This window comes from Perognathus longimembris, chromosome 26 (genome assembly GCF_023159225.1).
Source record: "Perognathus longimembris pacificus isolate PPM17 chromosome 26, ASM2315922v1, whole genome shotgun sequence".
In the NCBI taxonomy this organism is placed as follows: Eukaryota; Metazoa; Chordata; class Mammalia; order Rodentia; family Heteromyidae; genus Perognathus; species Perognathus longimembris.
In genome coordinates, this window is record NC_063186.1 from 8,128,266 (window position 1) to 8,142,787 (window position 14,522).

Below are 14,522 nucleotides of genomic sequence, written 5' to 3' on the forward strand. Positions count from 1 at the left end.
ACAGCTACAGAGTATTCCACCCAACGATACAATTCACATTCTTCTCAGCAGCCCATGGAACATTCTCCAAAACATCTTATCACAGTACACAAAAAGCAAGTGCAAGACAACTGACATAATTCCATGCATCCTAGCTGACCACAATGGCATCAAACTAGTTCTCAACAACCAAACACACTAGAGAAATCACTCAAACACATGCAGGCTGGATAACACACTACTGATTAACACCTGAAAAAGTACAGCAGTGGAGTGCACTGGACATTTATGAAAATGAACTATGCAACACATGGGTGGAGATGGGAGGGAGGAAATGGGAGAGAAAGAGGGAACATATGACACTATGTGAAAGGAAATGTTATTACCTGATACATGTAAATGAAATCCCACTGTATATCACTTCTATAATAATAATAAAGTAAATTTTTTTAAAAAAGAATGTTAAGATCAACAGAGCCATACACTGATGGCTCATGTTTTGAATCCTACCCACTCAGAAAGCTGAGGTCTGAGGATCATAGTTCATGCCAGGTCAGACAGACAAATCCAAGAGAGACTATTATTTCCAATTAATTAATAAAAGGTTAGAAGGGGAGGTGTGGCTCAGTAAAAAGAAGCGTCGGTATCAGCACATAGAGAAAAAAAAACCAAGAAATATTCAAGTGAACATTAGATTTTTTTCCATTTTTGTATTTTAAAAACAAAGTAATCTATTCATGTAATTCCACAGAATTCAGCTTAAGAATGAGTCAAATTACTTTCTATAAAACACTTGAAAGAAATACATTCCAAAAAGAAACATACTCAGTACCTGATTTATAAAACTGTAATCCCTCTGTGCATCATCCTTTGTAAAAACAATAAAGTTTTTTTAAAGCTTGAATAAGCTACTGCAAGATAAATTTTGTCCTTTCAGAAAATGTACATTTGCACTTTGTCCTTCTAGAGAAACCATTATGAGACACAGAAGAATCTGATTCAGTTTTGAAGAAAAAAAACTATAGTAATATAAAATATTAAAATATGGGCCAGTAACAACTGCTATTACATCCAACAAACTAGACAGTTCCTACATTAAATAAAAAAGTCATGATTAACATTTCCTTACCTTTACCTTTACCTTTACCTTTCCTTACCTTTATGAAATCAACGAATTCATAAGCCACAATGACAAAGAAAACACATCACAAAGAAACCTATGGGACACAGCTAAGGCAGTACTGAGGGGCAAGATCATTGCACTCAGTACCCACATTAAAAGAATGGAAGCAGAGCAGGTGAATACCCTCACGATGAAACTAAAACAACTGGAGAAACAAGAAATGACAGAATCTAAAACAACTAGGAGGGGAGAGATTACAAAGATTAAAGAAGAGATAAATCTGATTGAAAATAGAAAGACCATTCAACAAATAAATAAGACTAAAAGCTGGTTCTTTGAGAAAATAAACAAAATTGACAGACCCCTTGCAAGACTCACAAAAAAAAGAAGAGAAGAGACTCATATACGTAAAATCAGGGACTCCACAGGAAAAATTACAACAAATACACACGATATTCAAACAATCATAAGGAGCTATTTCCAAAACCTCTACTCAACAAAAAACAATAATTTTACAGAAATGGATCAATTCTTAGAGAAGTACAAACTGCCCAAACTGAACCAAGAAGAAATAAATCAACTAAATAAACCAATAACTTACGGTGAGATACAGGAGGTAATCAAGAACCTCCCTACTAAGAAAAGCCCAGGCCCAGATGGATTCACCAATGAATTCTACAAAACCTTTAGTGAGGAGCTAATTCCAATACTCCTCAAACTCTTCCGCGAAATAGAAACGGAGGGAAAAATCCCGAACTCATTCTACGAAGCTAATATCATACTCATCCCCAAACCAGGCAAAGATCCAACAAAAAAAGAGAACTACAGACCAATATCACTAATGAACACAGATGCAAAGCTCCTCAATAAAATATTAGCTAACAGGATCCAGAAAGTGATCAAGAATATCATACATCATGACCAAGTAGGCTTCATCCCTCAGTCACAAGGATGGTTCAACATCCGTAAATCAATCAATGTAATTCACCACATAAACAGAACTAAAATCAAGAATCACATTGTTATCTCAGTCGATGCCCAAAAAGCCTTTGACAAAATACAACATCCATACCTATTAAAAGCTTTGGAGAGAACAGGAATAGATGGAACATTCCTCAAAACAATAAAAGCCATATACAACAGACCAACTGCTAATATCATATTAAATGGAGAGAAACTTAAATCATTCCCCCTAAACACAGGAACAAGACAAGGATGCCCACTCTCCCCACTTCTGTTCAACATAGTACTGGAATCCCTAGCCATAGCAATAAGGCAAGAGGAGGACATCAAAGGGATCCACATCGGCAAGGAAGAAATCAAGTTATCCCTATTCGCAGACGACATGATCTTATATCTCAAGGACCCAAAAAACTCAGTACCCAAACTCCTACATCTAATAAACCAATTTGGCAAAGTAGCAGGATACAAAATCAATCCACAAAAGTCAGCAGCTTTTCTGTACACCAGCAATAGACAAACAGAAAAGGAAATTATGGAAACGATTCCATTTACAGTAGCCAAAAAAAGAATAAAGTACCTAGGGATCAACTTAACCAAGGACGTGACGGACCTATTCAATGAAAACTACAAAAATCTAATAAGGGAAATCAAAGAAGACACAAGGAGATGGAAAGACCTCCCATGCTCATGGGTAGGCAGAATCAATATAGTGAAAATGGCCATACTGCCCAAATTGTTATACAAATTCAATGCAATACCTATCAAAATCCCAGCCACATTCTTCACTGAAATAGAGAAACCAATCCATAAGTTCATATGGAACAGCAAAAAACCTAGAATAGCCAAAGCAATTCTAGGCAAAAAACATAGTGCAGGAGGTATCACCATACCAGACTTCAAGCTCTACTACAAGGCCATCATAACAAAAACAGCATGGTATTGGTATAAAAACAGATCGGAAGACCAGTGGATTAGAATTGAAGACCCAGAAATAAAACCGCACTCTTACAGCCAACTGATATTCGACAAAGGAGCTAAAGACATACAATGGAATAAACATAGCCTCTTCAACTACTGGTGCTGGGAGAACTGGGCAGCCATATGCAGAAAACTCAAAGTAGACCCAAGCCTATCACCATGCACCAAGATCAACTCAAAATGGATCAAGGACCTCAACATCAGACCTGAATCCTTGAAACTACTGAAGGACAGAGTAGGAAAGACACTAGAACTTATAGGCACAGGAAGGAACTTCCTGAATAGAGTCCCAGGCGCACAACAAATAGGGGAAAGACTCAACAAATGGGACTACTACAAATTAAAAAGTTTCTGCACAGCTAAGGTCATAGCCACCAAAATAGAAAGACAGCCAACGATATGGGAAAGGATATTTACCAGCACAGCAACAGACAAAGGCCTGATATCTGTCATCTACAGAGAACTCAAAAAACTAAGCCCCTCCAAGCCCAATAAACCTATTAGGAAATGGGCAAAAGAGCTAAAGAGAGACTTCACAAGAGAAGATATAAAAATGGCAAAGAAACACATGAGGAAATGCTCAACATCCCTGCTAGTAAAGGAAATGCAAATAAAAACAACCCTGAGATACCACCTCACCCCAGTTAGAATGGCCTATACTCTGAACTCAGGAAACAACAAATGCTGGAGGGGCTGTGGGGAAAGAGGAACCCTTCTCCATTGTTGGTGGGAGTGCAAATTAGTACAGCCACTTTGGAGAACAGTATGGAGGTTTCTCAAAAAGCTCAATATAGACCTACCCTATGACCCAGCCATACCACTCCTAGGCATCTATCCTAAACAGCAAAACCCAAGATATCAAAAGGACATTTGTACTTCCATGTTTATCGCAGCACAATTCACAATAGCCAAAATTTGGAAACAACCCAGATGCCCCTCCACAGATGAATGGATCCAAAAAATATGGTACTTATACACAATGGAATACTACATAGCGATTAGGAATGGTGAAATATTGTTATTTGCAGGGAAATGGTCAGAACTCGAACAAATAATGTTGAGTGAGACAAGCCTAGAACACAGAAAACAAAGGGGCATGATCTCCCTGATATATGACTGTTAACAAAGGGAGATGGAGAGACAGTAGAGACCAAGTCTGTGAACACTGTATATGTGCTTGATACATTGTATACTGCATATGGGTCTACCTGACCTAGACAAGGGATGGGAAAACAGGTTGTAAGATATCACAAGAAATGTACACAATGCCCTACTATGTAACTGCACCCTCTTTGCACAGCACCTTGTAAAAAAAAAAAATTATGTTCAATTGATAATAAAAAAAAAAATAAAAATAAAAAAAAAAAAAAAAAGAAAATGTGCATTTGCACTTTGTCCTTCTAGAGAAACCATTATGAGACACAGAAGAATCTGATTCAGTTTTGAAGAAAAAAAACTATAGTAATATAAAATATTAAAATATGGGCCAGTAACAACTGCTATTACATCCAACAAACTAGACAGTTCCTACATTAAATAAAAAAGTCATGATTAACATTTCCTTACCTTTACATTTGGCTTTTTTGTTGAAACTCCTCTGTACCAACCTAAAACAAAGCATAGAAAGAGTATTTAAATCAAGTTGTTGTCATTTTCTACAAATGACAATAGTGCTTTTTTTAGATGCCAACACCAGGGTTTGTACTCAGGATCCTGCAATCTTAGCTTTTTTTTTTCTCACAGCTGGTGCTCTATTACTTGAGCCATACATCCAGTCCAACATGTTGCTGGTTAATTGGAAAGAGTCTCATAGACTCTTCTGTGAACTGCCATACTTCAGGTCTCCACATCCTGAGTAGCTAGGAATACAGGCATGAGCCACCAGTACTCAGCTTAACAGGAGTATTAAAAATAAAAAAATAAGTAAGTGAATATGAACCTTTCCTTAACATACAAACCGTGGCCTTATTAGGCCAACTGTTCCAAAAGGAACAGTTGATTTAGTATCCTGATACCTGACTGAATTTTAAAAACCAGATATATAATGTCATTATGTGGACTCTTTAGAACTTTTTAAGTATAGATTATACTTTTTGTAAACAAGAATGCTTTGATTCATACCTTCGTATTTGTATGTGTTTTTTATTTCTTTCTCTGACCTAATATCTCTGGCTAACATTTCTTGTAATCCAGCTACCTGGGAGGTGTAGCCCAGAGGATCAAGAGTTTAGAGACAGTGCTGGCAAAGCTAATTTAAAAAAACAAAAAACAAGGCTGAGACCATGGCTCAAGTGATGGAGTGCCTCACATGCTTGAAGCCCTGGGTTCAATCCTCAAACCACAAAATTTGTAAATGGTAATGACCTACCCTTTTACCACGTTCTGTGCTAGATGATACCAAACCTGTAATTTCAATCACTGCTAAATATCACTTCAGTAAATATGCATCATCCTTTTGATTATGAACCAAAGCAAGTGAAATTATACTAGCTCAAAGAATCAAAGTACTACAATTGTACTAACAGAGACTAAAGAACAACGTAAGCAGTATTAACCCAAAGAATGAAGCCTCTGTGTATACCAGGCCACACAACAATCAACCATCAGTAACCCTTTACAAAGATTCCAGATGCAAAGCATTCAAGATCAGAAGTATCAAATGCAGTTCAACAAAAAGTGCGCTTTGACAAGAAGTTTCAAGGTTTTTATTTCAATAGTGTATATGTATTTCTCGTTCACAAAAAGAAAAAAAATGCAGACTTATTGACCCTCAACCTCACCTAATAGCAGCAGAGAGAGTAGACAGGTAGTAGGCAAACACAATTTTAAAAGGCAGAGGTCAAGACAGAGCACAATTTCTCTTCTACACTATAATATGACTTAAAAGTTTTCTAGGAAATTTCTGTAAATTTATTTTGCAATTTTTTTGTGTGTGTGTATGCCAGTACTGGGACTTGAACTCAAGTCCTCTTGCTCTCTTATTGGCTTTTTCTCTCAAGGCCAGCACTCTACTGCTTGAGTCACACCTCCACATCTGGCTTTTTGCTGGTTAATTGGAGATAAGAGTCTCACAAATTTTTCTGTCCAGGCTGGCTTCAAATCTTGCTCCTTCGATCTCAGTCTCCTGAGTAGCTAGAATTACCTTATGTTCAAATATGATCTTTCTGTTCCTACTTTCTTTAGTGCATGCTGGCAGAACTCTGCCCCATGTGCTCTGCCCTCCACATCTCCAACTTTCCAAACCAATCCCTTCTCATAATAAAGTGTCCCAGATCCTTCCTCATCCCTGAAGCTCTTAGTAGCTAGCTTGATGGCTGGCTAGGATGAAAAGGAGAGTCCCATGGGACTCTGGCCAGTTTGCTATGCTAGGAGCTCTCCATGGTTCTGACTCATATTTCCTGTAGCTAGACCAACTCCCAAGGCCCAATGGTGGATTAAGTATCTGGGCCTCACTTCAGATTCCTAAAACCACAGATTCACAAGGATCCTTTCCAAATGACTTACCACTACTATGCCACAACCAAATGCCAGGAAAAAGAGAGAACTTTCCCCATGCCTATGTGCGATGTAGACTCTAAGCCTCTGGCCTTAAATCCAGTGTTAAGTATGAGTTTCTCATTCTTTCATTCTTGCCACACCACCACCCTGTATCACACTCTTTCTGCCTAGTCCACTTACGGAAGCAATTCATGGGTACTCTCAAGGTCTGGGTCTCTGTCTCTCCCTCTCCCTACCTCCTACTCCATGCCTCCAAATATCTCGGTTATTTTAATTCTGTGCCACAGTGTATGTTTTCTGAGGCTTTTGCTCTTTTACCCTAGTTCCTGTCCCCTGCAGCTTCACACACCACAGTGGGCACACTGCCAGCTGGAGTAGACTTTCTCTCCTTCTGTTCTGCTTTCCAAATATTCTTTTTGATGTTGTTGCTGTTTGGGTTTGTATTTTGGTTTTGGTATGGTACTGTCTGCTACTGAAACTTCATAGCCTTTCCATAGTCCTCCACCTCAGAAGAGAGGTGCTCTCTAAATATTGCCAGTTTATTCCTCACAGACACTACCAATATCAGTGTGTTACCATCACTATCTCACCTTTTAAAATTATTTTAACAAAAAAAACTGTACAAGGGGCTGGGAATGTGGCTTAGTGGTAGAGTGCTTGCCTAGCATGCAATTCCTGGGTTTGATTCCTGAGCACCACATATGTAGAAAAAGCTGGAAGTGGTGCTGTGGCTCAAATGGCAGAATGCTAGCCTTGAGCAAAAAGAAGGCAGGGACAGCACTCAGGTCCTGAGTTCAAGCCTCAAGACTGGCAAAAAACAAACAGGAAGGGCATCTGGGTTGGTTCCAAATTCTAGCTATAACAAATTGTGCTGCAATGAACATTGTAGTGCTGGTGGCTTTAGTGTGTTCTTGTTTGTGGTCTTTTGGGTAGATGCCCAAAAGTGGGGCTGCTGAGTCATAGGGGAGCTCTATGTTTAGCCTTCTGAGGAATCTCCACACCGCTTTCCAGAGTGGTCATACCTTCACTATCTCTGTATCTTATTTGAGTACATTGGAAACCATGTATACAGGTATTAAAACTAGGAAACTGTACGGGAATACCAAAATCGAGAGACACAGGGTAAAAAAGACAAATGATTACAAAAGCAATACTTGCAAAATTGTTTAGTGTAAATCTACTGAACAACTCATGGGGGGAAAGGAATAGGGGGAGTGGGAAGGGGGGAATGAGGGAAGAGGTAACAAACAGTACAAGAAATGTATCCAATGCCTAAAGTATGAAACTGTAACCTCTCTGTATATCAGTTTGACAATAAAAAAAAACAGCAGATAACAATTGCCACTCTTAAGGAAAAAGTAAACAAGTTAGCAATTAGATTAAGTAGTAACAAAACACTAAGCTACAAATCTGTGAGGAAATGATTACTATAAAAACATGCTGTCTAGTAACTTCTCAGTTAGAAAGAATACTGCTGGATGCCGCTCACCAAAATTATGACTGCCTGCCATGGATAACTCCACAAACACCAACTCTTAAGAGTCTGCCTCTAGGATAAAACAAGAAGAAACATATCCCTTCCTCTTCCAGTGGCCTAGTACACCTAGTACACCTATTGGCAGAGCCTAACAAAGATCCAACTGACAAAGAAGAAATATGCTTTGCAGACACTAGCTCCAGAAACATAAGAAAATGAGTAAGTTTGGACCTTAGAGGCAAAATATCAAAAGCTGGCACAGCATCATTAAGACTGTTTTGATCTGGTCAGGCTACTCCTATTTAAAAGGTTATGATCAGGCTGCCAGAATTTCAAGAGCCAAGTGAAGAATGAAGACTAGAAATTTCCATATTAAATATTCAGTAGGCATAACATGATTATTAATCCAGTTTTTTTTGTTTTTGTTTTTTGCCAGTCCCGGGCCTTGGACTCAGGGCCTGAGCACTGTCCCTGGCTTCTTTTTGCTCAAGGCTAGCACTCTGCCACTTGAGCCACAGCGCCACTTCTGGCCGTTTTCTACATATGTGGTGCTGGGGAATCGAACCCAGGGCTTCATATATACAAGGCAAGCACTCTTGCCACTAGGCCATATCCCCAGCCCTTAATCCAGTTTTTGATATGGAATCCATTTCCTCAAGTATGCATGAAATCTCCCACTCTATAGATGCTCTTTTTAATCTCTATTAAAAAAATAACAAACCGGGGCTGGGAATATGGCCTAGTGGTAAAGTGCTCGCCTTGTATACATGAAGCCCTGGTTCAATTCCTCAGCACCACATATATATAGAAAAAGCTGGGAGTGGTGCTGTGGCTCAAGTGGCAGAGTGCTAGCCTTGAGCAGAAAGAAGCCAGGGACAGTGCTTAGGCCCTGAGTTCAATCCCCAGGACTGGCAACAAAAACAAAACCAACCAAAAAAATTAAAAAAAAAAAAAAAAACCTCACAAGGAGGATGAAAGAAGTTGAGTATTGTCAAAATGTGCAACTATGAAAATGTAGCAATAAAACTTGTTGAAGTTGTTTTGGAAAAGAGGAAAGGCATGGGCAGAGTGATACAGGGGATAAGAATGACTGAAATACATTGTAAACATGTGAGGAAATACAATAAATGAAATCCCCTAATTTAAGATAATACAAAATAGAAAACAAAATAAAACCTAAAAACTCTTATCAAGATGTAAAGACAGCCACAATATGAATAAAGTAAATGAAAACACCTACAGTGTCAAAAGGTTTTGAGGGTTATCGTTGGCTATGAGTATTAAGGATATACTGCATAAACAATGTTAGTTCTCAGCTATCCACATCAGCACCTTGTTATTGAGCTATCTGGAGTCTCCTAATTAATAGTTTCCACAATTTCTTTACCAACTTTGCCTACCTGGTGTGTAAACTGTATTTTCAATTCCTGCATTTCCACTTTTCAATGCCTTAGAAGGGAGCCAATTAGATGTAGATATTCAGTACTCCATTGTAACCCAAGAGCTTCCAAACATTCTTTTCACCTGGTAGCATATCTTTACCACTTTCACGGTTTGAGGGATGACTGAGAGAACTCCAAATACATTTTTTTACATAACTAGGATTTTAACTCTGAGCTAATGTTTTAAACTTTGACTAATTTAAAGAATCATTTGTTCAACATCACTTTAAAAGATAGTCCTACTAAATACATGTAAATCCTTATCTACACTATAACCCAGAAAAAAAAAGATTTTACTCTGGGCTTATGACAGTGGATATGTTCCTAAAGAAAAGGAACAGAGGTAGAAATACACAAGGCTGCAGAAACTAGAATCAAGTGAAAAATCTATAGCAGAAGTTCATGAGAGGCACAAAGTGAAAGTACTCAATGAATTATGAAACTAGAGTAAGGCAGGACATTAAAATAAAAGATGGCTACAGAGCTGTACAGATGACAAATCAACAAAATGATGCAATTTATATAATTGACACAAATCTTCTGGCACAAAGCATATGCTATAGAAAACAGTATTTCATTATTGAAGCCAGAGAATTTCTTATATACTTCCATTTAGAAGCATGAGGCCTGGAACTGCATAAGTACATTCCTGGATTTGAGGTGATGTAATGAAAATAGGGCCAATGTAAATTGGCTCTTGAAATAATTAGATTGTAACACTACTTACAAAAGAAAAAGTAAGCCAGATGCTGATAGCTCATACCTGTAATCTTGGCTACTTGAAAAGCTGAGATCAAGAGGATCATGGTCTGAGGCCAGCGTGGGCAGGCAAACAAATCTTTCTCAACCAACAGCTGGGCATAGTGGTGCCCACCTGAAATTCCAGCTACATGGCTAGTTGAGATTGAAAGGACCATAGTTACAGGCAAGTCCAAGCAAAAGAAGTTTACAAAACTCCATCTCAAGAAAGAAACTAGGTGGGCTGGGGATATGGCCTCGTGGCAAGAGTGCTTGCCTCGTATACACATAGGCCCTGAGTTCGATTCCCCAGCACCACATATACAGAAAATGGCCAGAAGTGGCACTGTGGCTCAAGTGGCAGAGTGCTAGCCTTGAGCGGGAAGAAGCCAGGGACAGTGCTCAGGCCCTGAGTCCAAGCCCCAGGACTGGCAAAAAAAAAAAAGAAAGAAACTAGGTATGGTAGTATAAATCTGTCATCCCAGCTACAACAGGAAGCCTAAAATAGGCAAATCCTAGTCCAGGTACAAGCTGAGGGAAAAAGAAAAACAACAACAAACAAACAACTTCAAATAACCAACGGGGAATAAATGGCCAAAGACATGGTTCAGCTATCTAGCAATTTCCTAGCAAGCCTTGAGTTCAAATCCCAGTATGAAAAAAAAGCATCTATCCATATTTATGAACCACTAATAAACCTGCTTTGTAAGGAGTCTATTAAAACCTTTTATCAGTTTTTAATTGGATTGTCTAAATTATCTCTTTGCCTCCAAATCATGATGTCTTATATACAATAAACCTTGATATCTAGTAGCATAAATCCAGCTTTTTCTTCTTTTGCTTTGATTTTTCCTTTGGTTGACACAAGGTCTCACCTAATAGCCCAGATTAACCTTGAACTCATTAACTCATCGTGCATCCTAGGCATCTGGTGCTCACAATTTTGCCTCAGTTTCACAAGTGCTAGGAATAATAGCACACACCACCAAACCTGGCCTGATCCACTAGCACTGATTATATTCACTGCATTTCTCTTGCTTAGTAACCCTCTGCATTTTCATACAATAAAAATATTTACCTAACCATAAAGATGAAAGACTTCTACAATGAAAACTAAAACAAAGAGCTGAAAATGATATTAGAAGATGCAAAAGGAAAATTAATAGTTTTATGATAAGCATATTCATTGCAATCATTATCAAAATACAAATGACATAATTCTCAAAACCAGAAAAGGCAGGCAGGCGCTGGTGGCTCATACCTGTAATCCTAGCTACTCAGGAGGCTGAGATCTGAGGAACATGGTTCAAAGCTAACCTGGCTAAAAGTCTCCAATTCATCACCAGAAAACCAGAAATACAGCTGTTGCTCAAAGCAAAAAAACTCAGGGACAGCACTCAGGCCAAGATCAAGCTCCATAAATGGTTTTTTTAAAAAAAAGGATTGATTTAAACAAAACATGATACATGTATGTATAAAAATGTCACGGAGAAACCCATTCATGAGTATAATCATTGAGTTAAAAATTATAATACAAAATAAAGTCTGAAAAAGATAAAAAACACCTTCTTTTACTTTTTTTTTTTTTTTTTTTTTTTTGCCAGTCCTGGGCCTTGGACTCAGGGCCTAAGCACTGTCCCTGGCTTCTTTTTGCTTAAGGCTAGCACTCTGCCACTTGAGTCACAGCACCACTTCTGGCCATTTTCTGTATATGTGGTGCTGGGGAATCGAACCCAGGGCTTCATGTATATGAGGCAAGCACTCTTGCCACTAGGCTATATCCCCAGCCCCTTATTTTTAATTAAGTAGTTGTACAAAGAGGTTTCAATTCCTGGAGTCAGGCTCTACTCTTATTTTCATAAGAGTTTTTATCATGAAGGAATGTTGATTTACACTACTGTTTTAAGAAAAGGCACTGTATCAGAGAACCCTTTCCAGAAAAGTACAATCACAAACATCTTGGATCATGGTATCATGGATCATGTACTTTTCAAGTACTTTCTGTCACATTTTTTTTTTTTTGGCCAGTCCTGGGCCTTGGACTCAGGGCCTGAGCACTGTCCCTGGCTTCTTCCCGCTCAAGGCTAGCACTCTGCCACTTGAGCCACAGCGCCGCTTCTGGCCATTTTCTGTATATGTGGTGCTGGGGAATCGAACCTAGGGCCTCGTGTATCCGAGGCAGGCACTCTTGCCACTAGGCTATATCCGCAGCCCCTCTGTCACATTATTTTAACAATAGTCCAAATGTATTAGAGCTCCACTTCCACATACATCATCTCCACACCCACATTACAACAGTTTTTCTCTATTACATAATATGAGGTGGCATCTAGTCATGCTGAACTACCAGACTAGGCTACTAAAGTTATATCCCATAGTACCAATCCTTTGAAAGCTCTAATTCCATATTGTTTTGTTTTATGGTTGTTGTTTGTTTGTTTTTTGCCAGTCCTGGGGCTTGGACTCAGGGCCTGGGCACTGTCCCTGGCTTCTTTTTGCTCAAGGCTAGCACTCTGCCACTTGAGCCACAGCGCCACTTCTGGACTTTTCTATACATGTGCTGCTGAGGAATCGAACCTAGGGCTTCATGTATATGAGGCAAACACTCTTGCCACTAGGCCATATTCCCAGCCCTAATTCCATATAATTTCTAACTTTATTTTACCATAAGTCTTACTACATAATTTTGAACATCATACTATTTTTCAAGAAAGCATAAATGTTAAGAGTGAAAAATGTGGGCTGGGGATATGGCCTAGTGGCAAGAGTGCCTGCCTCGGATACACGAGGCCCTAGGTTCGATTCCCCAGCACCACATATACAGAAAACCGCCAGAAGCGGTGCTGTGGCTCAAGCGGCAGAGTGCTAGCCTTGAGCGGGAAGAAGCCAGGGACAGTGCTCAGGCCCTGAGTCCAAGGCCCAGGACTGGCAAAAAAAAAAAAAAAAAAGAGTGAAAAATGTTCATATATGTTGCAGAAGAGGATAGTCCAGCCAAATATCACTGGAGCATAATTTTTGCCTTAAAATTATAGCTACAGATATCTTGCCAATCTGACAGAAAAACAAAAATGAATTGGTTATAATTCATTTGAATGTAAATAAGCATCATCTATTTGCAGGAAATAAAAAAAAAATAATCGTTTGACAACCTCATATCTTCAATGCTCAACATAATCAAGAAGGATTTTATAACAGTATTTAATAATGTCATTATGGATGGCTTCAAAATTGTATCTATGCGGGGCTGGGAATATGGCCTAGTGGCAAGAGTGCTTGCCTCCTACACATGAAGCTCTCGGTTCGATTCCCCAGCACCACATATATGGAAAATGGCCAGAAGGGACGCTGTGGTTCAGGTAGCAGAGTGCTAGCCTTGAGCGGGAAGAAGCCAGGGATGGTGCTCAGGCCCTGAGTCCAAGGCCCAGGACTGGCAAAAAAAAAAAAAAAAGGGTATCTATGAGCACAAATGAACACATAGTACTTTCGGAATTGATCACAATTTATGTGTTGAGTAGATCCACACTTACCTTCACATTTTTCAAGAATCTGGACTGTTTCTCCTATTTCTAAAACCAATCCTTGAGGGACAGATCCTCGAAAGCTGCATATCACTAGAAAAGTAAGGATAGACATACAATTAGCATTGTTAAATAAATATTCAGGCTCAGAGTCAATTAAACACTAAATTTTCAATACACGTTATCCTTTCCTTGTTTATCGTTTTAATTAATTTTTGGGAGTGCTGGTACTAGGACTATTTTTTTTTTGTGCTAGTACTAGAACATGAACTCAGGGCTCTTTCCCTTAGCTTTTACACTGAAGGCTGATGCTCTACCACTTGAACCACACCTCCATTTCCAGCTTTTTAGCAGTTAACTGGAGATGAGAGTCTCATGAATAATTCTATCTGGTCTGGCTTGGAATCAAAGTCCTCAGATCTCAGACTCTTGAGCAGCTAACTAGTATTACAAACATGAGTTACCAGAACCCAGTATCTCCTTATCTTCCTTTGTGATATATCAGTCTCTTTCAAAATAGTTAATATATTGTCAAGTATGTATATATCTATTACTTTACAAATATTAGAGTGGAGGCTGGGAATATGGTGGCCTAGTGGCAAGAGTGCTTGCCTCATATACATGAAGCCCTAGGTTCAATTCCTCAGCACCACATATATAGAAAACGGCCAGAAGTGGCACTGTGGCTCAAGGGGTAGAGTGCTAGCCTTGAGCAAAAAGAAGCCAGGGACAGTGCTCAGGCCCTGAGTCCAAGCCCAAGGACTGGAAAAATATAGATAGATAGATAGATAGATAGATAGATAGAT

At 39.0% G+C, this 14,522-nt stretch overlaps 1 protein-coding gene across 1 annotated transcript in view; it reads right to left on the reverse strand.

Moving 5' to 3' along the window:
- Dock3 (dedicator of cytokinesis 3) overlaps window positions 1–13,831 on the reverse strand; it is a 136,316-nt gene extending 122,485 nt beyond the window's left edge. The window contains exons 1-2 of the mRNA XM_048334474.1: window positions 13,726–13,831; window positions 4,610–4,650 (exon numbers count right to left, since the gene is read on the reverse strand). Of these exons, the coding sequence (XP_048190431.1) occupies window positions 4,610–4,650; window positions 13,726–13,831 (147 nt within the window). The remainder of the gene's footprint in view (window positions 1–4,609; window positions 4,651–13,725) is intronic.
- Between the last annotated feature and the right edge of the window lie 691 nt (window positions 13,832–14,522).